The sequence below is a fragment of the Podarcis cretensis genome (genome assembly GCF_951804945.1).
Source record: "Podarcis cretensis genome assembly, chromosome: 1".
Taxonomy (NCBI): Eukaryota; Metazoa; Chordata; class Lepidosauria; order Squamata; family Lacertidae; genus Podarcis; species Podarcis cretensis.
The window spans coordinates 93,916,514-93,940,117 of record NC_137170.1 but is presented as its reverse complement, the minus strand read 5'-3'; the positions used below and the strand labels follow the sequence as shown (position 1 = coordinate 93,940,117).

Genomic DNA, 23,604 nt, shown 5'->3' with positions numbered 1-23,604 from the left:
ATTGTTTTTATTTTTTAAAGCAATGCTTGTACACAGTATGTGTGCGGTTGGGGGTTTGGGGAATGCCAGAGGTGTTCTGGGAGGGAGCAGGGTGGGGAGAGCAGAACACCATGGGAAGGATGGTAAAGAAATTATTTCTAGGTATATCAACACATAAGAAATGAAAAGGTCTGGTATTATATGTGAAATTATATGTTGGCATAGATACATAATTATAAGGAAAACCTGGTGCTTGGTGTGATAATACTGTGCTAAGTACTAGTGGTCAACATTTTTACTTGGCTGGAATAGTTCAATCACTGCCTCTTGTGTTGATGGATTGGGTGGTGTACGCACCTCCAATTTATTAAGAAATCTTGTTTCTTAAGTCAGGCTGCTATGGGCAGCAAAAAGACAAACGAAGTAACATAAATGCAGTGTGTGAGGGTGGGTGGGGGGTGGGGAAGAGCACTGGAACTTTGTGTGGGTTGCCCATCCCTTGTGGGAAACATATGGCTTGATTTCAGAGTATTGTGAAATGGTGGGAGCATTTTTATCCTGTTTAGAATTAAAAATGCATTGTAGCATTGACACGTAAGTGCAATCTATTAAATAGAAACACCCACCCACCTACCCCATAACAGCAGCAAAAAGCTTGGGCAGAAAACTATCATGGTTTCTCCTTCCCACTCCATTTTATTATCAGAAACCTGTGAGGTAGGTTAGGCTGAGAGAGAGAGAGAGAGAGAGAGAGAGAGAGAGAGTGATTGGCCCAAGGTCATCCAGTGAGCATCATGACTGTGTAGATGGCAGAACCTGTGTGTCCCCAGCCCTAGACTGACAGTTTGCACTGCCATTTTTCAGTTTACTCCACTCTGCATTGACAATGTAGAAAACACTAACATGAAACATTTTACCGCATGGAATAATGTTTGCTGTTCTGCAAACACAGCCAACATCTCTGCATTTCAAAGCTGAAGCATCATGTGTAATCCACGTCACTGGATTCAGGGGAACTTTGCAAACCCAAAGAACCAGGCAATAAGGAAATACTTTCAATGTGTTGCTGAGACTAGAATTTGCAAATATATGGTTGTGTTTGCAGAGGATCAAAGAGAGAGAGCGTCAGTCAAATGCCTCTGTTGAATACAGCTATGCTTGATGGGTGAGAGGTAACTGATTTATGAGGTGCCAGATTGGTTTGAACTAGTAGTTGGCAGAACGGTAAAGAGATTATAATATCTGTGGACACTTGCATTGAGGCCAGTTGAAACAGCTAGGAACTTTTTGAGAACGTATTGAAATTCTGTTAGTCTAATGAAAATTTGCTCTGTGGAAACTATCGAGGAAGCTCCTCAGGGATATCCTGTAGGTCTAATAATCAGAAGTATGATGCCCGTTTACGTAAATGGGAAGAGACATATCAGACTTGTAAGGATGGGCTACCTTCTATAACTGTGCTTTCCTTCTTTTTTCTGTAAAAAACTAACTTCAATTATGTGATTTCCCCTATTATAAAAAGTGTTTTATGATTCTTTATGTATTTATTTATGAAAGCTTATATACTGTCTTCCATACCAGTCCCAAGGCAGTTAGAAGACAATCCAATAAACACGATTTAAATCCAATAAAAACACTTTACAATAAATACAAATTACAATGATAACAAGATTCAGTCACTAGATCAGTTATCAAAGCCTCAAGTGGTGAATCAAGTTTCTCAAGGCAAATCGTCAAGCCACATTGTGAATAAGAACCTAAGGACTGGGATCAGAATTGCTGGATCAGACCAAAAGTCTATTCTGTCCTAGGGGTTTTTTTTTGCTTCCAATGAGGACCATTTTGATGGAACATCATATTACTATGGTTTTATGTCTGTGAAATGCAATAGTTTTTTTTTTTAATGTTCAAAATATAGGGCCTAGATGAGTTCTAATTGGCTACTGCGAGAAGTGTTGTGATATGAAGCATGATATCAAAGAACCATTGAGACTCTTATGAAGGAAAGGCTTTTAAGGGAGAAAGGTAAACACCCTGTATTTCTTGGATACAGGTCAGAAAGTCAAAGAGCCTGAAAGGATTGCAGACAAAAAGTTGCTCTGAATGCTGCTAGCTGGATAATTAAGGATCTCATAGCACGGAGGAGTTTGGGGAGATGGGGAGATGCATCTCACCACTCAATGTGGGTGCAAAGTATCTGTCCCAAAGATGCTGCCTTTTGGCCAGGCTCTAATAGTCCTTTCCCCTTGGCAATTGGGAGCAGGTGCTCAAACCCCCACCTTTCTCACTGCTTTGTTATCTTATCCACAAGCCTGCCAGCACATGGTCAGAAAGATGTCAGCTCTACTGTACTGGTGGTCTTATACATGATGGTGCTGATGTTTTTCTGGGTGGAAGCCATGCAGGCTTCTTGCATCTGGCTGGGCACGAGGGAGATTTGATATTTGGCTTTCTGATAAGTGTCAATATCTTTGTTTTTCAATAGCAAGTGTTTTTGCATAGGATATTCAGGCAGCTGCCAAATACCCATTTCCAAAATGAAGCTAATGTCACCTTGCCTTTAGCTTCTTTCCTGGTAGCAGAGTGTTCTTTTATAAGCTAAACATTAATTCCTCACTCCCACCATATTACATCAAGAGCGTGTCAGACTGGAATACTTGGAGGAAAGAAAAGGTGCAATGTTGGAGAAATGTAAAGGCAATTTATATAAGTTTATACTCTGCATTTGTTTATTTCTCCAGTCTTTGGCCTTCCATGATGCTTTAGTGTAGTTCCTTTGAAGGGGAGACAGGTGGCTGTGGGAAATGAAGGGCAGAGCTCAGAAGGTAGCAAATTGGAAGAGAAATGGCAGCATGGCAAAAGAGCAGAGGGAGAGAAGACCAAAGGAGTTGGCAAAGAAATTCCTCTTTTTTTTAAAAAAAGTAACCTTGGTGTTAGAGCTTTATTTGCAGAAGCAGCAAGTGAAAACTTCACTGACAAGGAGGGTTGCACAGATGGCTGTAGCATCAGGTGCTAATGCCTAACAGTGAAGAGGAAGAGAGTGAAACAAGACAAGCTGTAGGGATAGAGAAAGCAGTCAGTATAAAGGCATCTCTTCCCAGGGTTTCTGTGTGTGCGTGTGAGAATAATGTTAATGGAAGCTTTGGGAGGAATTTGGGGTGTTTGCAAAAGACAAGTTTTCCTTTTATCCAGATAACTGGTGTAAAGGGAGATCTTCCCTTAAAATTGAAGCATCTCATTTTATTTTACTTTTTACTAAAGTACAGTGGAACCTCTGGTTACGTACTTAATTTGTTCCGAAGGTCCTTTCTTAACCTGAAACTGTTCTTAACCTGAGGTACCACTTTAGCTAATGGGGCTTTCCGCTTCCGCTGCCGCTGCGCGATTTCTGTTTTCATCCTGAAGCAAAGTTCTTAACCCGATGTACTATTTATGGGTTAGCGGAGTCTGTAACCTGAAGCATATGTAACCCGAGGTACTACTGTATCATATAGGCGTTGCTTTGTCATGATTTGTCAGTTACCAAAGTAACCCATTCTCTGTCCCTCTCTCTCCCTCTCTCTCTCTCCCTCCCTCCCTTCCTCCCCCTCCCTCCCCCCTTCCTCTTCTGCCTTCTAATTTCTAATCATTTTTATGGATTAAATAAATATTGGAGGCTGTATTTTATTGTCGTTCAGTGGAGGACCCCCCACCCTGAAGTTTTCCAAGCAAGCTACTCTTAGGGTCATGCTTTACTAGAGATATGTGCAATTTGTTGGAAAGGAAGATGTAAGGAAGGGAAGATACTCTGTCACTCCAGGTCTCCAGGGTGCAATAGCTGTCATATTACTCCACCTCCTGTCCTACCTCTTATGTGCATAACGCAGTGGAGGAGGATGTAGCTGGCAGCCAATATTCAGCATTTCCTACATCAAACAAGTGTCTAAATCAGGGGTAGTCAACCTTTTTATACCTACCGCCCACTAATGCATCTTTCTTGATGGTAAAATTTCCTTACCGCCCACCAGTGCTCGATGGAAGGAGGATTCAGTTTGTGCCATAGAACCCCCTACTGTCCACCTGGAATCCTGAAACGCCCGCTAGTGGGTGGTAGGGACCGGGTTGACAACCCCTGGTCTAAGTAATGTACCCTGGTAAGCTTTTGGGATGAGGTTATTTTGCGTGTGTGCATTTGCTGCAGATTGAAGGAAAAGTGGAGGTCATGACTTAAGCAGTCACCCACAGGACTGTTCCTAAATGCATAGAATATCTTTTATAACTCCCGCCACTGTATTTGGCTCAGCATCTTACAGGAAACATATAGAAACATCTATCCATCCAATTTCTTAGTGGAAAACTGAAGAGAACAGTCTAGTTCTGAACCTGGCTGCAGACGAGGAGCAGCTTGTGTGGAAACACATATTTAATGTAAGCAAGAATTATAGCAGATGGGTGGCTTTGTAATTAAAGAATTCAGGAATTGAAGCTAGGTCTTCATTTTCCGGATTAAGTCAGAAACACATCTTATTTTCTTACAGCTTATCCCCTCCCCCCTTTTCTTCTTAATATTGGTCAAAATCAATTCATCTAGCAAAATGAAGCCCAACAGGAGTTGTCTAGATGCTTATTCTGGCTGGCACAAACACAGAGCTGAATTAATTGTGAACTGCTGTTGAACTTGGTAGAAGCAGATGAAATCCAAGGTTTGTATCGGCGGCAGCAATACAAATGAATGCAGATAGTCTGATGCAAGTGGTTTGTGCTCTGCTTATTTGCTACTAGGTAGCTCCATCTGAGTGTAAACCTGATCCCAGAAAGTCCCTTTTCTCCTTGTAATTCTATAAGTATTCATAGATGAGGAATACCACCAAATGGGACATGTTATCTTGCTTTGGAGCATATTACCAACTAAGCCTTTCCTTGACTTCCCCTTCACTTTATTGATGTTCCTTTCTGCCATTTTCTCCGTTTCCATTATTTACCAGAAACTTCCCTTAAGAGTTTCCCTTTAATTCGCAATCTGTCATTTAGCTAAAGAGCCTCTGGGTTCTCTTTAGCCTCCGGATTCTCACCCAGAGTCCAAACAATTTATCAGCCCACCCACAAAAGTCTCACGAGAAGAGTTATTGGACACAAAGGTCTTTCACTCTAGGCTTGCTTTTTAGGGGCAGACCCAAGGTGGATGGTACTTCCTTAGGCAACCCATAACTGTGTCCCATGCACTCTCTACATTCAGTTCCAGATGCAGCATATTTTTTGAGTTTCCCAGAGGGTCTGGAGGATGGGAAAGGTGCCCCCCTCCACTTACAGTTCTTTCTTCACCCTCTGTCCTCTCCTCTTCTTCCTCCACCTATGAATGGTATATGCATGTGGGCATATATATATATATAGAGAGAGAGAGAGGTTGGACTGTGTATGTGAAGAACCAAGCAAATAAACAAAAAGCATCTATTGTGAGCCTGTTTGCAGGAGGGACACCTTGGAGGCCCTACGATCCATGAGTCTTGTTGGGAACAGGCCCAAATGGGAGCTCCAGTTAAGGAGAAGATACAGTGGTGCCTCGCAAGATGAAAAGAATCTGTTCCGCGATTCTCTTCGTCTAGCGGTTTTTTCGTCTTGCGAAGCAAGCCCATTGACGGCTTAGCGGATTAGCGCTATTAGCGGCTTAGCGGCTTTTAGCGGCTTATCGGATAAGCGGCTTAGCGGCTTAGAAAAAGGGGGGGGGGAGGAAAAAAAACCTGCAGGAACTTGCAAGACATTTTCGTCTTGCGAAGCAAGCCCATAGGAAATTTGTTTTGCGAAGCACCTCCAAAACGGAAAACTCTTTCGTCTAGCGAGTTTTCCATCTTGCGAGGCATTTGTCTTGCGGGGCACCACTGTAGTCAAAAGTTCAGGAACTTCAGCTTTACAGTGGTACCTCGGGTTACAGACGCTTCAGGTTACAGACTCCACTAACCCAGAAATATTACCTCAGGTTGAGAACTTTGCTTCAGGATGAGAACAGAAATCGTGCAGCAGTGGCGCAGCGGCAGTGGGAGGCCCCTTTAGCTAAAGTGGTGCTTCAGGTTAAGAACAGTTTCAGGTTAAGAACGGATCTCCGGAACGAATTAAGTGGTACCTGAGGTACCACTGTATTGAGTTTAGGTCCTTGATACCGATACAGGTCGCTATTCTCCCAGTCCTTTCCCCCAGTCAAGACTAGAATCAGGTATGCCAAGGGATCAGGCTAGTTCTTCCTCAGGAATCTTCAGCCCTGTGTCTTATCCATTAATAACAGCTGTAGCCTTCAATAATTCAGTCTAGTACCAGTAAGCTTCATTTTTTCAGTAGGCTAGTTGGTGTCCATGACATTTGAATCAAGGACTCTGTCTCTACTCTTATAGCTATATAAAGGCTATCTTTAATGACAACTTGTTTAAAACACCAGATAAGGCGAAGTGACCCAAAATACTATTGACATTATGACAAAAAGAGGCTATAAAAAATCTTCTGACAAAGGCTGAGGCAGCCACATCATTTATCCATCAGTGATGGATAAGTCTGAAGTTGATCCAAAGCTTGGTGACTGACAGTGACCATATGATTCATGAATTACTACATAAAATCAAGATTTTGAAGCATATTTCCCCATAAAAATACTAATTTAATAAATTGTAGCTAAAGTATACACATTGTAATATCTGAGGATGGCTTGTACCACCTTTGCCTCTGTGGACTTTCAGTCACTTTGAGTGTGGTTTTTAGTTGTAAAACTTGGGCTTTAAAATGGTTGTATTTTTCTTAAAGGTGGTTGTTGGGAGGCACAGAACCAGGGCCAAATGTGGACCTTCAGACAGCTCTGTCTGGGCCTGGCCATGCCCCGCTCCCCCCATTGCATCTGCACTGGTCCCACTCCAGACCATTATTGAGTGCTGCTGTCTGACTGGAAAGTGTCCTTGAACTGTGATAGTGATCTATTCTTCTCCTGGATGGAGGATGGAAAGGAGTGTGTAGAAATCTTTATGTGTGGCCTACTGTACAAAGACTTGCCGATCAGAAGGTCGGCTGTTCGAATCCCCACAACGGGGTGAGCTCCCATTGCTCGGTCCCTGCTCCTGCCAACCTAGCAGTTCGAAAGCACGTCAAAGTGCAAGTAGATAAATAGGTACCACTCTGGCAGGAAGGTAAACGGCGTTTCTGTGCGCTGCTCTGGTTCGCCAGAAGCGGCTTAGTCATGCTGGCCACATGACCCGGAAGCTGTACGCCGGCTCCCTCGGCCAGTAAAGCGAGATGAGCACCGCGACCCCAGAGTCGGCCACGACTGGACCTAATGGTCAGGGGTCCCTTTTACTTTACTGAACAAAGATAAGAATCACATTCACTACTATACCCACTTTTGCCTCAAGCCCCATCCACTACTGGTATGCCCCCACCTTCCGGAAGGTTCCCCTTGAGCAAATGCAGCCTCCCCATGGGGCAATGCAGTCGTTGGGTCAAAAAGCCCCCCCCCCCCCGCCGCCTCTTAAAGGTCCTCCTGTATAGGAGGGTTAGAAGTTTAATGGTTGAATGTTTAAGGTGATGTTTTGTTCAGAAATTTCTGCACTAAAGGGCCAGGATTTCAGCCTAGGAAACTGGCAGTGGGTGTGTGTGTGAAAGTATAGCTTGCAGTATACTTTCCTGATTGGCTGGAAGAGTAAGGGGGGGGGATGTAAATGTATTCGATATAAATTAAGTTAGAAAATTGGGCAAGTCAGATAGTTGAGAGTCAGATACTTGAAGAGATGCAGACAGAAGGAACTAGAAGAAGGGACCATGAAGGACTCAGAAGCTGAACTGAGGGATGCAAATTGATAAGTATTGACTCGGTTAGAAAAATTGTGTCGAACTGGTGTAGGTGGAAGCATTTATCTGCTTGTTTACTCAAACTGTACAATGGATTGATCTTGTAAAATCATTTTCTCAAACTGTTTATCTTATTGCCTTACTAAAACTTTATGTAAAAGCGTAATTTGTCTTGGAAAAAGTTGTTCTGAGGCCTTGTTATTTACTCCATGCCTAAGTGCTTTAGCCAGTATAGGGAGTGTGTTGGGCCAGCTAATGTACAGGAAGTTATAGGGGCTGTTTAGTGAGTGTAGCCTGAGGAAAATGAAATATATTCGTTTGGTAGCATTGCTGAAGTTAAGAAGAAATAAGGGTTGGCTTGTCTGGTTTGCTTGCCTGCCTTCCCACTCATAGTGAGGGCTATGGCTGCGGCCCACACAGCCCTCCAATGGCTGCTGTCACAAGCAGCAAAAAGACAGCAGTGGCTAGGGCGAGGAAGCACCATCCAGTGAAGAGTTGTTGTTGTTGTTGTTGTTTAGTTGTTTAGTCGTCTCCGACTCTTCATGACCCCATGGACCAGAGCACGCCAGGCCCTCCTGTCTTCAACTGTCTCCCGCAGTTTGGTCAAACTCATGCTGGTAGCTTCGAGAACACTGTCCAACCATCTCGTCCTCTGTCATTCCCTTCTCCTTGTGCCCTCAATCTTTCCCCACATCAGGGTCTTTTCCAGGGAGTCTTCTCTTCTCATGAGGTGGCCAAAGTATTGGAGCCTCAGCTTCACGATCTGTCCTTCCAGTGAGCACTCAGGGCTGATTTCCTTCAGAATGGATATGTTTGATCTTCTTGCAGTCCATGGGACTCTCAAGAGTCTCCTCCAGCACCATAATTCAAAAGCACCAATTCTTCGGCGATGAGCCTTATTTATGGTCCAGCTCTCACTTCCATACATCACTACTGGGTAAACCTTAGCTTTAACTATACGGACCTTTGTTGGCAAGGTGATGTCTCTGCTTTTTAAGATGCTGTCTAGGTTTGTCATTGCTTTTCTCCCAAGAAGCAGGCGTCTTTTAATTTTGTGACTGCTGTCACTATCTGCAGTCATCATGGAGCCCAAGAAAGTAAAATCTCTCACTGCCTCCATTTCTTCCCCTTCTATTTGCCAGGAGGTGATGGGACCAGTGGCCATGATCTTAGTTTTTTTGATGTTGAGCTTCAGACCATATTTTGCGCTCTCGTCTTTCACCCTCATTAAAAGGTTCTTTAATTCCTCCTCACTTTCTGCCATCAAGGTTGTGTCATCTGCATATCTGAGGTTGTTGATATTTCTTCCGGCAATCTTAATTCTGGTTAGGGATTCATCCAGCCCAGCCTTTCGCATGATGAATTCTGCATATAAGTTAAATAAGCAGGGAGACAATATACAGCCTTGCCGTACTCCTTTCCCAATTTTGAACCAATCAGTTGTTCCATATCCAGTTCTAACTGTAGCTTCTTGTCCCACATAGAGATTTCTCAGGAAACAGATGAGGTGATCAGGCACTCCCATTTCTTTAAGAACTTGCCGTAGTTTGCTGTGGTCGACACAGTCAAAGGCTTTTGCATAGTCAATGAAGCAGAAGTAGGTTTTTTTTCTGGAACTCTCTAGCTTTCTCCATACTCCTGCACATGTTTGCATCACAATTGTCTGGTTTGTTTTGTTTTAAATATATTGCCAGCTGCCTTGAGAACTTTGGCTAATAGGCTAGCGATAAATATTTCAAATAAATATTTGCATTCAATTGTCACATATATTGTGTTATTCCTTTCATTGCTTCATGCCACAGTACTGAGCTAGCAGAGCAATTGAAAATGGGTGGGGTGGGGGAGAAAGGGAAGAGGGTTTATCCCATGTGGAAGATCCAACAAATACCTGGGCACCAGTGGAATGGAAGGTAGGGTGGAATTTCCCCACTCCATTTTCACCTCCTTTTTAGGGCTGATGTTTTCTTTTCTGGGGAAAAAATATCAGGGCTGATGGGAGGGGATCTGTCACTGTATGGTGATCCACCCCCTTTTCACAGGTACCACCACAAGAGTACTGGTGTTGTAGTGGCAAGGGTGCTCAATTTTGCATTTTCTTGCATTTAAAGTACTCTGACTAGCTCTGTATGTAACTTTGCCATTTAATTTTTCTATGTTCTTGGATGTATTTCATCGGCCTTCTCCTGGAACATCAGTACTCCTTTATTAAGATCACTCTGTCTTTTTGGTCTTATCTGTTGTACTTGAGACTCTGTACATAAAAGGAATGTCATAGTTCCTGTTCATGAGGTTTTCAATTTACCATGCAGTTGGCATTAAATAAGCAAACATTAAGTGATAGTGGTGCTAATAGTGTCGTCACATTTTATAAAATGATTTCTGCTGACATAAAAGGCTGGTTGAAGCGTATCTTTCAAGCTAAGATTCTTGAGGGGACCTAACGGGAACTTTCAGTGCATCGAAAGGGTTGGGAAATGAGGTTGTCAAAAGCTTTATTACACAATTGTGATGTAAAGGTTCACTAGATCTGCAGGAGCCCATAAAGAAGTACAGCAGTGTCAAGCTGTCTTCTTGGAGGAACATAAAGAAAGATACTAAAACTGGGAGAGGAAAGATGGCAGCCAAAGGAGAACAGTTAATGAAGGGAGATTAATGTTTTTCATGAAGGAAATGTAGATAGGAGGTGACTTTTGAAGGAAAGGGAGGAAGTTTGAGTGCCATACTAGTACATTGTGGAGAAAGAGATCTGAGGAATTGTGTCAGTGTGTGTTAGATCATTATTAGGGGCAAGATTCATCAGGCCGTTTTGCCAGCAGCATTAATTTTCCTCTGGAGTACCAGGATTTCTTAGTCTTTGTCCGTTTCCCTCTCAACATACCCCAGGCATATTCAGAGGCCTAGTAAAACATAGCTTGCCCTTCCTTTCTGCTTAATTGCCCCCTTGACTATAATTAAAGTTGAATTGACTAATGGAGCAGTCACCAGCAACATGTTCCCATAATTTTCTCTGTTGTCAATGGTTTCTATTATCAACAGATCTCGCTGTGCTACTTGCTAAGGTTAGACGAATTTAAGGACAGTGTTGCTCTCACACAGCCATGGGAATGCCATTCTTTGATATAAACTGAGGTGTTTGTGTGTATACTTATATATTCTACAGAGTCCACTAACTTCCATCAGTACAGTTCCCAGAGAGGCCAGAGTATTTACCTTCTGAGTTGTATTGGTTGCTGAAAGTAAAAACAATAACGTAAAATCTTGTTTCATTTTGTCCTGTCAAGTGTTGTCAAGCTAAACTCTGCTAGTAATGGAGAATGTATCTGGGTGTTTCTGAAATGGGAAGAGAAGCCATCTCATGTCTGGAGGTTGTTAGAGTGGGTTTTGTTTTTCCTTTTAGCTTGTCAAAAAATGATGTGAGGTTAGAAAACATTGCATCTTTCTGGCAACAGATATGACTATGTGAAAAACTTTAGTATTTAATCTTCTTTCTGCTTTAGTTGTATGTATGGGGGTGGAATATGGTGAGGTGGAACATTTGTTCTCCTCAGTATGACATGAGATGGATTTTTGTCCTGTTTTTAAGTTTAGGGAAATTTTATTTCCAGAATGAAATGATTGGGTGTGCTCAAACAAAACACTAAGCTATGGTGTAACATCATGAGACTGGGCCCATGTTCTGCTTTCATTAAAAAAGAAAGAAAGGGGGGGTGAGAATTTGTTTTCTAAAACACAGTTCCAAACCCTAAACTGTTATTAGATGTGGCCAATGGCCCAGTTTATGCTAATGGCAGATAATAATATTTCAGGGGAGAATGGCTTATTAGGTTCGTAGGGCAGTTTAGGTGGCTTTTCAAAATAAATTTGTTTAAGCATGCCTGTTTGTTCACTGTAATTATGTTGTGCTTTCAATGTAAATTCTTACAGAATAGCGAAGTCCTGTAAGTCAACGGGACTTCATTATTTTGGTTACTCAAACTCCTTATTTATGAAATGTCATTTTGACATACTGTACACAGAGTATTAACAGAGTTAACTTGTCAGAAACTCTCGTTTTGCTTAACTTTACATAAAATCTCATTTTGCATAATTTGCACCCAAAGCTCAATATAAAAGAAGAAAAGAAACAGAAAACATCAAACCAGAAAATAATACCTCTATTTAATATTCCCCTTTTTGCTCATAGTATCTTGTTTAATGGAAAGAGTAAACTGTCATAAAAATTAAGATTTACATGGAAGTTAAGTAATATGACTTTCGTAGTGTAACACTCCCAATGTGAGCATTTGCCCTGCAAAGTCTGTTCCTAATCTTTGTCTCACTTGTGCAGTCACAGATGCCTGCACCCACATCCCACCCACCTTCAGACAACCTTATCTACTCCCCATTTCTGCCACTTGTGCCTCTCTTATGGCCATTCCCATCTTGCCTGCTTCTTACATCATTCATCAATTAGCTATAAACTCCGCAAATTATAAATGGAGACAAACATGCGCAAAGGAGGCTTATTAGAAACATTCATTTATTTTTCCCTAGTTTAAAATGGTGGGATGCTAGGTTCAATTCCAGAATGTTTTTGTGCTGTGAAGCAGCAGACAATTCTCCCCAGCACACTTTGAGATTATTCTTCAGTTCAGCATTGTATTATTAGTTCAAATGAAAAGGTGGTTACTTAACCAATTCTTGGCTTAGGTACAGCTCCCCTGATTCTAGACTGATGCTCAATCATGGTAAGAACAAGCTTATACCCTGTATGTTGGGTTTCTCTGCAGTTCTCTATTATTTTCAGGGTAAATATGTAAATAAGAGCAGGAGGTGACTATCTCTGCTGTGTTATGATGGCTGGATTCAAATATCTGTTTAGCCATGGACTTCATTGGATGTCATTCATTCTGGCACTTTTTCTCGGGCTAAGCTACCGTATGGAGATTTGTTTGCTTTTGTTCCAGATGGGATGATCCCCTTATATACCATCCTGGGCTCTCTGGGAGAGAAATAGGATACAAATTCAATAAGTGAAGTAGTTTGGGCCATAATGACATTTAAAGTAAGTCTCCCTGTAAAATTGGAACTGGAAAGGTAACAGAGGAGAGAAAAGCCTAATGAGAGCTTCAGACTGTAATGTTAAGGAGAGTAGAGTAAGGTGTAAGTGATGTCCTAAAGAGTAGTGATTGATATGGTGACTCTCTGTAATGATCTCAGCCACCCACTGAGCTTTTCATGCTTCTCCATGTCATGTGCTGTCCACTCTGTTGGGTAAAGTATGTGTTTGTTTTCTATGAACTGGTTCAAATTGTTGGAGAGTGTTAGCCAGCCACAGCTCCCCACTTACTTATAAGTGGCCGGTTCTAGGACTCAACCACAGCTACTTTGGTCATAATTGAATGTGAGCCCAGAACTAAACCGGAGGTATATATTTGTCTGAGGGACAAAACAAATGAGATGTAGGAGAGAGCCTTAATCCAGGATCTCATGCATTTTTAAATAAAAATTAGTAGTGGCTGGGAAACTCTGTGGGGTTTAATCCTTTCCTTGTGAACTATTTTCCTGTTTGAAACTATACAAAACAACAACAACAACCCACTACCAGCTTTTCTTTGTTTGGTTTGGTTTTTTGCCCCATGGAAGATACCTAGAGGTACTAGGTGGGTACTTGAAAGTTTTTCACTCAAGACAAAGAGGAACTTTGGGGATGGTTGATTTTAATCAGGGAGGTCATACAGGGAGAAGGGACTAAATTCCCCTCCTCAACTCCTGCATCTGTTATTAATTTCAAATACAAACATGGAAGACCTTGATCATGGATTTCTTAGCTCTAGGCTTGGCCCTGGGCACCCAAAACCCCTGAAGTCAAAGGCAAAGCACACACAACGCTATGACAAATGCAGCATGACCGATGGAAATGTGTTGAGATTTCAGAACATTCTCCATTCTTGGGATTTTCATATAAATGAAATCCTTTGGAAAAGTTTGAGCTAAAGTTTGAGCTAGTTAAGGCTGAATTATAAAGTGTTGTTGCATTTATATGAACATGTAGAAACCATTCTTTCCGATGTTCGTATGATGTATGCCTTGGCCCCTAGAGGGTTTATCTCCTTTATTGATTGCTTCTTCTTTGCACTCTGTAAGAGTGATGCAAACAAGAGAATCTGCCACAATGTCTGCTGCTGCAAATTTGCCGGTGTAGCTCACTTTTAGATATTACCCTGTGTCTTTTGGGCTGGCCCCCAAAAACCAAAACAATAGTGCATGGTACCATTATATAACTTTTCTCTGTTTTGGTTCCCCAGGCAACAGAATGGGGTTCAGATGAAGACACCAGGAGATCATGTCAGAGTAAAGGAAAAACTGAGGTATGTTCACCACCTACCTCTCCCTGCATACAGCCATAGTTAACTGATTTTTATACCACTTGGGAATGTTCACAACAAAACATCTGATGTCAGAAGTCTGATATGATGCTACCATAACATATGTGAAATACGTATATATAAAACGCTGGTAGTTCCTTATGACCCACAGTACAATTATTCCATGAGAATTTAAGATTGTTTACTTCTGGAGGTGGTACAATTTGTTGCAGGTCATGGAACAGAATGGTGTCAGGCTAGGAGTGTGGTTTACTGCAGAATAGATAATGCTAAAGCCAGTATTTCTTACAGTGTTCAGCATCAGATGTCTGGAGTTCAGCAACATGAGCCTTCTTTGTTTTTACTGTAGCTGCAGAAGAGCACATTTCTGTATCTAAAGCTGTGTCCATGCTCCAGCTCACTCTGCATCCATTGTACTTCCACCACTGGTTTGGGAGCACTGCTCACACAATGTCAGCCACGATCCCTATCTATCCAGCCAAATCTTATGAAATACTATTTTTGATGCATTTCCCCCACCCAATCCGGCTTGGATCTGAGTTGAGTAAAAGAGTGCGTTAACTGCATTTTTACCTGGTAATGGAACACAGTCTGAGATGCTCAAGTCCTGTCCTAGTCCTTTTCCAGACTGGCACCTGCCACCTTCCATGTGTTTAGATAGCCTTTCCAATGCTGATGTTAGTATTATCCTGTTGAGTCCCTTTCCTACTGATTTAGATAGTCCCAGCCCTGGTTATGCAAGCGTGCTGTGTAAGCCTCTGTATGTTTGCTTTGTCTTAGTTACACATGGAGATTTCATTTGTTTTCTTGGCTTGGGAAGGTTCCCCAGGACATAGCTTGACAAAAAAATTGCCCTAGACAGAAAGGACAATGCCGTACCTTTTCCAAATGGTTGAGCTTATTTCCTTCATTCTTTCCCTGCGGAATGCAGTACAAGTCCTCTCTGTCTTCCGTAAAAATGGTTTGTAAGTCTTGGCAATAAAGAATCTTGCAGACATTAAAAACAAACAAGAGACAGAAAATCATTAGTAAATCCTGTTTGGTATCTTCTGCACGCCAGGAGAAGACAGCTTGGCTGGGATGCTGGGCAAAACTGATTAATGAAATTGTTTGTCTAAAGAAATAAATATAAATATCTGAGAGCGTGTTAATAACAGTGTTTTGCAGCCTGCAAGGTGTTCAAAGAAAATTAGGACAGACGGCAGCAAACACATTACAATCGTCTCCCTGCAGTCCTGAATGAAATTTCTTTGAAAAGGCAGGCTGGAGCAGAGCTTTCTTTTTTTCCTTTTTTTTTTCTTTTCTTTTTTCCTTTCCTTTTCCTTCCGCCCCAGTCACCAGACTTCCAAATACAGTCTGTAACCAGCTTTCTTTCTTATGATGCTATTGGAAAACCCTGGACTCTAGCTGTCTGGTAACAAAATGCTTGTTGCAGAAAGCCCATTGGAAATAATTTCCTGGCATGTTAGGAGGTGGACTGCCTTTATATGTTTCAGGTCCTGTTTTCCCAGTTGGCTTTTATGCAGTCGCAGGGGACCTTTCTTTCTCCTGCCATGCATTTCCTGCTGGGTTTTTTTGTATCTTTGGTCCCATATGAGCAGCTAACGCAAATGCTGCCTGCACTGGATTGTCGGCCAAAAACCTCAGGTTAAGGGGTCATAATTCGTTGCCATTTCTCTAGGATATATTTTGCCATGAGCTATTGAGAGATTTTAAAAACATTTGTTTTGTGATAATGGTGAAGCTAATAAATGAAAGAAGCGTACAGACCAAGGATGCGAAATCTGTGGTTCTCTAGATGTTGCTGAACTTCAAGTTCCATCAGCTCTAGCCAGCCTAGCCCAATGGTGATGGGAGTTGAGGTAGATGGATTGTGGGCTTGATATGGTCTCTTTTGAAATAGCTTCCTGTGCTCCTGTGAACCAAGTCTCCTTTTTATATCAAGCACAGTTATTAGTTGAAATATACATCTGTAGGACAAGAAGGAGACATTTTGTAAATGTTAATGAAGTATATATTGGAATTTATTTAATAGTTTACTAAATGCACCCCATTAAGTTAAAGGGGGTTCATTTAAATCATGGGTAGGCAAACTAAGGCCCGGGGGGCGGATCAGGCCCACTCACTTTCTAAATCTGGCCCGCTGACGGTCCGGGAATCAGCATGTTTTTACATGAGTAGAATGTGTCCTTTTATTTAAAATGCATCTCTGGGTTATTTGTGGGGCATAGAAATTTGTTCCTTTTTTACCCTTCAAAATATAGTTCTGTCCACCACAAGGTCTGAGGGGCAGTGGACCGGCCCCCTGCTGAAAAAGTTTTTTGACCCCTGATTTAAATGTAAGAATCTTGAGGTGCAAAAATCAGATTTTAGGCTCTAGAAACCTTGAAGCTATGGTTTGACTCAAAATAAGTTTATGAACAGATCCCTTTCCTTACTGCTTAGTTTCGGGATGTGTTGTGCTTTTCTTTGGTGAAGTGGACCAAGCAAAGTCATCATAAATCCTGCTTCTGCATGTGTAATTCAGCCAAAAATGCTTCTTCTGAGCTTTTTGCCTGAAGGAAACCTACGAAGACTGAAAATATTTGACAAGACCAGATTTAAAAGTGATAGTAGGTGTGTAAATGAAACTTTACCTTTGCTGTTGACTTATATGCAGGCAGATTTGCCTTTGAATCAGGTGCCAGATACCAATTTAACTGGATTTCATGTGCAAGCATCTGACCGCCAGCGCATTCTGCACTTATGCCTTAGATTCCTGCCATGCATAGAGGCAGGCCACATAATTCAAATGCGATACGTGTTGCCCAGCATGGGTAAATGTATTTTCTACAGCAAACAGTGCTGTTAATGCAGAATAAGCTGGTAGACTGAGGTGGTAAAATTATACATTGTGACATTTCAGAATACAGGTGGAGGTGAACTGTGGTTTTATTATTGCTTACCTCTGTATAAAAAGCTCTCTGTAGGTAGTATACAAACACATCAGGGAAAGGGGCCATGCTAAACCTTTTTTGGCCGAGTTGATAAGTTTACTCTCTTACAATGTAGCTGGGGGAGAGCCAGAAGGGTGAGATCACAGAATTCAGCTCAGAGCCTTTGTTTCTTAAGGCTCCATCTGATATGCCAATGTACAATAACCCACAGTTTATCTATTTCTGGAAGATTATGAGCTGAATCACCACAGCTGAAGTCTTGCTTCCAGGCTGAGAGGTATTTCAAATCTGATCCCTGTGTATCTGATCAAGACATAATGGAATTGAAAAGTGAGGCATGTGAAGCATCTCCAAGGAACATTGCGGTCTTGACATGCTCATTCTGAATGCTCCCTCGGCCAGCTCTGGTGGTTCAGATCCTGCTATCTGCACAATAGAGTCTCTCAGTATCCGTGATAAAATACATCCCCAAACACCAAGCACGTATGGTACCTTGTACATAAGCAACGCTATGATGCCATTTGTTATGGATAGCCTTTCAATGAGTTGGTTTCCATATCACAAATGAAAGAGTGGGATCTTTCTTTCCCACCAAGGTGATTTGGAGTGCTTTTGCCTTCCTGATATGCAGAAACAACTTCTCCCAGGAAATGTTTGCCACTAGGCAGGCTTGTGACATGGGATATAGAAATGGAAGTTTTTGCTCAAGAGGAAAGAGGCTGGTTCTTAAGCTGTAGGCTATGCTTAGTGACCAATTTATAATAATTTTGTCCAAGCTGCAGTACATCAGAGAATGATTTTTAAAAATTAGAACTGTAACCCAAAATATTGTAGCCTCTTAAGATAGGTGGCCCATCTTTCCTGACCACTGGTCCTGCTAGCTAGGGATGATGGTAGTTGTAGTCCCAAATCAGCTGGAGGGCCAAGTTTGGCCATCACTTCTCTAGGGGAAGGAGGAAAAGGCATTGTTTTTTTTCTAGCTATCTAACTCTTATGTATTGGGGAGAGTAATATCCACACCAAAGTCACTGTATGGCTCTATTGCTGTTTATGGGCTGGATGGGAAGCAGTGCTTCTCTCTTGCCTTTTATGTAGGCAATGGGAGCAGCCCTACTTATAATTTAACAAATGTCATCCCATTCTGTGGTGGACCAAGCATCACCATAGTTTTGTGTCCATGATGCTTGAATTTAGCTGATATATTAAGTTCCATTTTCCAGATGGTGAAAGTGACAACCAGGCAAAGGTATTGATTGTTATGAACAAAATATACCGTATTTTTCGCCCTATAGGACGCACGTTTTCCCCTCCAAAAATGAAGGGGAAATGTGGGTGCATCCTATGGGGCGAATACAGGCTTTTGCTGAAGCCTGGGGAGTGAGAGGCTCTCGCTCTCCAGGCTTCAGGAAGCTCTGTGCAACCCTCCGGAGCCCAGCGCCAAGCCGAGTCGGCCTTCGGAGGGTCACGCAGAGCTGCCTGCCCTCCCAGGGTCTGCGCAGCTCTGCACGACCCTCCAGAGGCCAGCACCAAGCCGCGCAGGCCTCCAGAGGGTCGCGCAGAACCGCCTGCGCTCCCGGGGTCCGCGCAGCTCTGCGCGACCCTCCGGAGCCCGGCACCAAGCCGCGCTGGCCTCCGGAGGGTTGCGCAGAGCTGCCTACCTTCCCGGGGTCCGCGCAGCTCTGCGCATCGCTCCGGAGCCCAGCGCTAAGCCGCGCCGGCCTCCAAAGGGTCGCACAGAGCTGCCTGCCCTCCTGGGGTCCGCGCACCTCTGCGCAACCCTCCGGAGCCCGGCACCAAGCTGCGCCGGGCTCCGGAGGGTTGCGCAGAGCTGCCTGCATTAGGAAGCCTCAGCGCGCCCGGGCTTCGCACAGCTGTCCGCAATCCTGGGGAGACCGGCGCAGCTCCCTAGGCTTGCGGATAGCAGGCTCTTCTGGGGGCTGGGGTCGGGGGAAGCTCGGGCTTCCCCTGCGCCAGCCCCGTGCCTGGGGGGGGGGGGGGAATAAATTTTTTTCTTTATTCCCCCCCCCCAAAAAAAAAACTAGGTGCGTCCTATAGGGCGGTGCGTCCTATGGGGCGAAAAATACGGTACTGAATATTTTTTTCCAGGTGATTGAGTCATATGTTGTCTCCCACCCCAGTTTGCCAATAATCTAATTACGTTTTATAGAATATATTACACATGGATTGTTAGTTTTATGAAGGTTCATTTTCCAGATTGCTTAGTGCTGAATTATAACAAAACGCTTCAGCAAAGACTTCTTGTATTATGTTTACATTCACTGCAACCTCTTTCCAATTTTAATCCTTTAAAAGAAGATTTGACAAATTCATGGAGGAAAGGCTATTGATGGCTGCAAACCATCATGGCCATTTTCTGCCTTCTCTATTGGAAGCAGTGTGCCTCTGAAAACTAGGTGCTGGGAAGGACAGGTGAGGAAAGTGCCATTGCACTGTGGTCCTACATGTTGGCTTTACATAGGCATCTGGTTGGCTACTGTGAGAACAGGATGAGCTTTTTGCCCGATCATCAGGGCTCCATTTATTTTGTTATGGTCTTAACTCAACCCCGCTACTCATTGTACAACTTCATCGTCAAATGGTTGATTATCTTAGCCTTGTTAGGTAAGCTTTTTAAATCCTTACCAAAAATAGTTGTCAGTAACTGTAGTTCCACACCTGCTTTGTGCTCCTTGTACCTTTGAGATTATAAGACTTTTGAAAGGGCTGTGTTTTCCATTAAAGCAGATGCTTAAAGTTTTGGCTATCTTCTGCTACCAGCATAAGGCTTGACTAAGGGAAGTCACATACATGACACTAGGCGCATCATTCTTGAATATAATGTTCCCTGATCACATTAAGAGCAGATTTATGAACACAGGGACTTGTTATTTTAATTTCAACAATTATAGGTGCCAAGGCCAGTCTCTCTGGAAATTATCCTGTGTGAAGCTTAGTTATAACAGTGAAATGAACTTGACGTGCTCAGAGACACACTAGTCTTTATTTCCAAGTCACATTTTCCAGGACTAAAGCATGACATCAGAAACAGAGTCTGGACTAAGCCCTGGGGAATGTTCACTCATATTAAGCACAGGCTGTTACTCTTTCTTGGAAATGTGTTTTTCTGCTTTTTGTTTCAGGAGGAATGTCAGAACTATGTTCGTGTTCTGATTGTGTATGGAAAGAAAGTTTTCACTTGTGGTACCAATGCTTTTTCACCAGTGTGTTCCAGCAGACAGGTAAGTCTTTAAGGATGAATCAGAGAGCAGGATGAAAAAGAATGACTGTAGGTGGTCAGATGCTGATGGTGGTTGCTTGTGAGTAACCAGGCAGGACTCCGACCTGTCTTTTACAGGTTTTATTGTGCAAACTATTTACAGTGCAGATCTACAAAGTTCATGTCCATCTTAGTCACTTGCAGAATTCGGGAGTGGCCCCTTCCGGCTTCTCCCCCAACATAAGAACTTCGGCACCCCAAGCCTCCCTGCATTTCACCTCTCTGCACAAGCTGGGCAATGGAAGTGGCGTGTGTCCCTCCTGACCAGCCTGGTGAGGTGAGGCGCTGGGACTCTCAGCAGCATCCTCGAGCCCTTTCCTCGCTTGGCTGGCCCCTTCCCTCTCTTCTCCACTGGAGGTGTGGCTTTCCCCACCGCTGGAAGTGGAACTGCTTCTCAGGATACTGTTGGGATACTGCCAGGGAGATGTGGCCCATCATGGCCCCCATGTCGCCTCCGGACGATCCATCGATCTCCCGTAGATACAGTATCAGCAATTAGCGACACGAGCTCCAGAAAATAGCTTGCCACATTCCAGAGCTGATGCACGCTCTATCAGCAGAATTTGCACAGCGAAAGATGCACGCAGGAGAGCATTATTTAGAAGTTTATTCAGCGTTGGTCAGAACAAAGGAAAAAACATGACTGCCTGTTTGCGTGTTCAGGCACAGAGAGAAAACGAAAGCATAGACACAACACAAACATCCTGTGAACAGGAAATACGCAGGCTGTGACACAAACATCCTGCTCCCTTTTAAGGTGGAACGGAAATATCCTAACAGTTTTGGAGGCTCTCTGTATCCCAACGGCCCCCTCCTTCCTCCCCTGTTCCGATGGCAGTCCCCTGACAGTAGGTAAATGAGATGGGAAATGTAAAGGCCTCAGTTTTACTTGCCTGTGTAGCATCACTGGGTTATGTTTACCTGTGCCTCTAGTGGACAAAGGAAGGAGTAGCTTTTACAGGAAATAGGCTGCTGGCCCCTCTTCAGTTGTTTGTTCCTTCCTCACCAAAACATGTTACATTCTCCTTTGGCTCCTCTTACTCTTTCATTTTGGCTTAGGAATTTTATTCTTCTTGATAATATCTCTAAGTAATCTTCTGGGTTGGGGTGGGGGGACTAAAGCGGGGTGGTGGGGACTCCCAAAACAGCCAAGTGAGAAATGAGTATACACAGTCAGGTCTGAAAGGTGACTTACTCTTGGCTGGGAAGGTGGAGGGAAGTAAGAACCAGGTGAAAGGAATAGAATGAGGTATGATGGAGGAGAGTGTGGCTGACTGTTAACAGGAGCATTCCCTGCTGCAGCATTTTGTTGCAGCTTCCACTTGTTCTAAATGAATTCTGATAGATGTGTAGGCATACGAGAGAAGAGGAGGAGAAATAACAAGATATGTTGGGGACATTATACATTATGGTAGGTTGAGGTTATCACTGAGCAGTAAAGAACCTACATCTCTGGGTTCTGAGTCACAGCTATTGCTTAAGCATCTTGTGCAGAAATACTATCAAGCTCACGCCTGGAAGAAGCGGACCATTTGGATCCCTTCCAGTCGGGATTCAGGCCTCATCATGGGACTGAAACTGCCTTGGTCGCACTGGTTGATGATCTTCGGCGGGCTAGGGACAAAGGTGAGAGCTGTTTCCTAGTTCTGCTGGATCTCTCAGCGGCGTTTGATACCATCGACCATAACATCCTTCTGGACCGTCTTGAGGGGCTGGGAGCTAGGGGCACTGTCATACAGTGGTTCCGCTCCTTCCTCCTGGGCCGTGTTCAGAAAGTGGTGGTGGGGGATGAGTGTTCAGACCCCTGGGCTCTCACTTGTGGGGTGCCTCAGGGTTCTGTCCTCTCCCCCATGCTTTTCAACATTTACATGCAGCCGCTGGGAGAGATCATCAGGAGGTTTGGGCTGGGTGTTCATCAGTATGCGGATGATACCCAGCTCTACCTCTCCTTTAAATCAGAACCAGTGAAGGCGGTGGAGGTCCTGTGTGAGTGTCTGGAGGCGGTTGGAGGATGGATGGCGGCTAACAGATTGAGGTTGAATCCTGACAAGACAGAAGTGCTGTTTTTGGGGGACAGGAGGCGGGCAGGTGTGGAGAATTCCCTGGTCCTGAATGGGGTAACTGTGCCCCTGAAGGACCAGGTGCGCAGCCTGGGAGTCATTTTGGACTCACAGCTGTCCATGGAGGCACAGATCAAATCTGTGTCCAGGGCAGCTGTTTACCAGCTCCATCTGGTACGTAGGCTGAGACCCTATCTGCCTGCGGACTGTCTCGCCAGAGTGGTGCATGCTCTGGTTATCTCCCGCTTGGACTACTGCAATGCACTCTACGTGGGGCTACCTTTGAAGGTGACTCGGAAACTACAGCTAATCCAGAATGCGGCAGCTAGACTGGTGACTGGGAGCGGCCGCCGAGACCATATAACACCGGTCTTGAAAGACCTACATTGGCTCCCAGTACGTTTCCGAGCACAATTCAAAGTGTTGGTGCTGACCTTTAAAGCCCTAAACGGCCTCGGTCCAGTATACCTGAAGGAGCGTCTCCACCCCCATCATTCTGCCCGGACGCTGAGGTCTAGCGCCGAGGGCCTTCTGGCGGTTCCCTCACTGCGAGAAGTAAAGCTACAGGGAACCAGGCAGAGGGCCTTCTCGGTAGTGGCGCCCGCCCTGTGGAACGCCCTTCCAGCAGATGTCAAAGCGATTAACAACTACCTGACATTCAGAAGACATCTTAAGGCAGCCCTGTTCAGGGAAGTTTTTAACGTGTGATATTTTATTGTATTTTTGCTTTTTATGGAAGCCGCCCAGAGTGGCTGGGGAGGCCCAGCCAGATGGGCGGGGTATAAATAATAAATTATTATTATTATTATTATTATTATTCATAGACTGAGTTTTTTTGGTTGAAGAGCATGTTGTTGGTTACTAAATCATAGCTCTTTTTTAAGTGTCTGCAGGCACAATACATTTATGGTAGGACTGAAGGTGATGCAATCAAATGACTTTGTTCTGAGGTGACAGTGCCACTTTCGCACCTATCAATTTATACACAAAAGGTGATAGCCTTCAGGATGGAAGAAAGTGGTTGCCTATTTTCAGCTCTTTTCCCATTTGCTCCAGTCATGTGCATTTCTCTCTTCTGCACTGAAAGGCCAGTTAACATTTTAAGATGGAAGCAGATGGCATGAAGATCACATAGCATTGCACTGTGTTTATGAGCCTGCTAGTCACCACAGCAAACGGCAAAA

The 23,604-nt window shown here is 43.6% G+C and overlaps 1 protein-coding gene across 10 annotated transcripts in view; it reads left to right on the top strand.

Annotated features, from left to right (window-relative positions):
- The window catches only part of SEMA5B (semaphorin 5B), a 359,926-nt gene that overhangs the window by 246,003 nt on the left and 90,319 nt on the right, over positions 1–23,604 (top strand). For all 10 annotated transcript variants that reach the window (XM_079993227.1, XM_079993226.1, XM_079993224.1 and 7 more), the window contains 2 exons: positions 14,067–14,129; positions 20,224–20,322. In XM_079993227.1, coding sequence (XP_079849353.1) covers positions 14,067–14,129; positions 20,224–20,322 — 162 coding nt within the window. The remainder of the gene's footprint in view (positions 1–14,066; positions 14,130–20,223; positions 20,323–23,604) is intronic.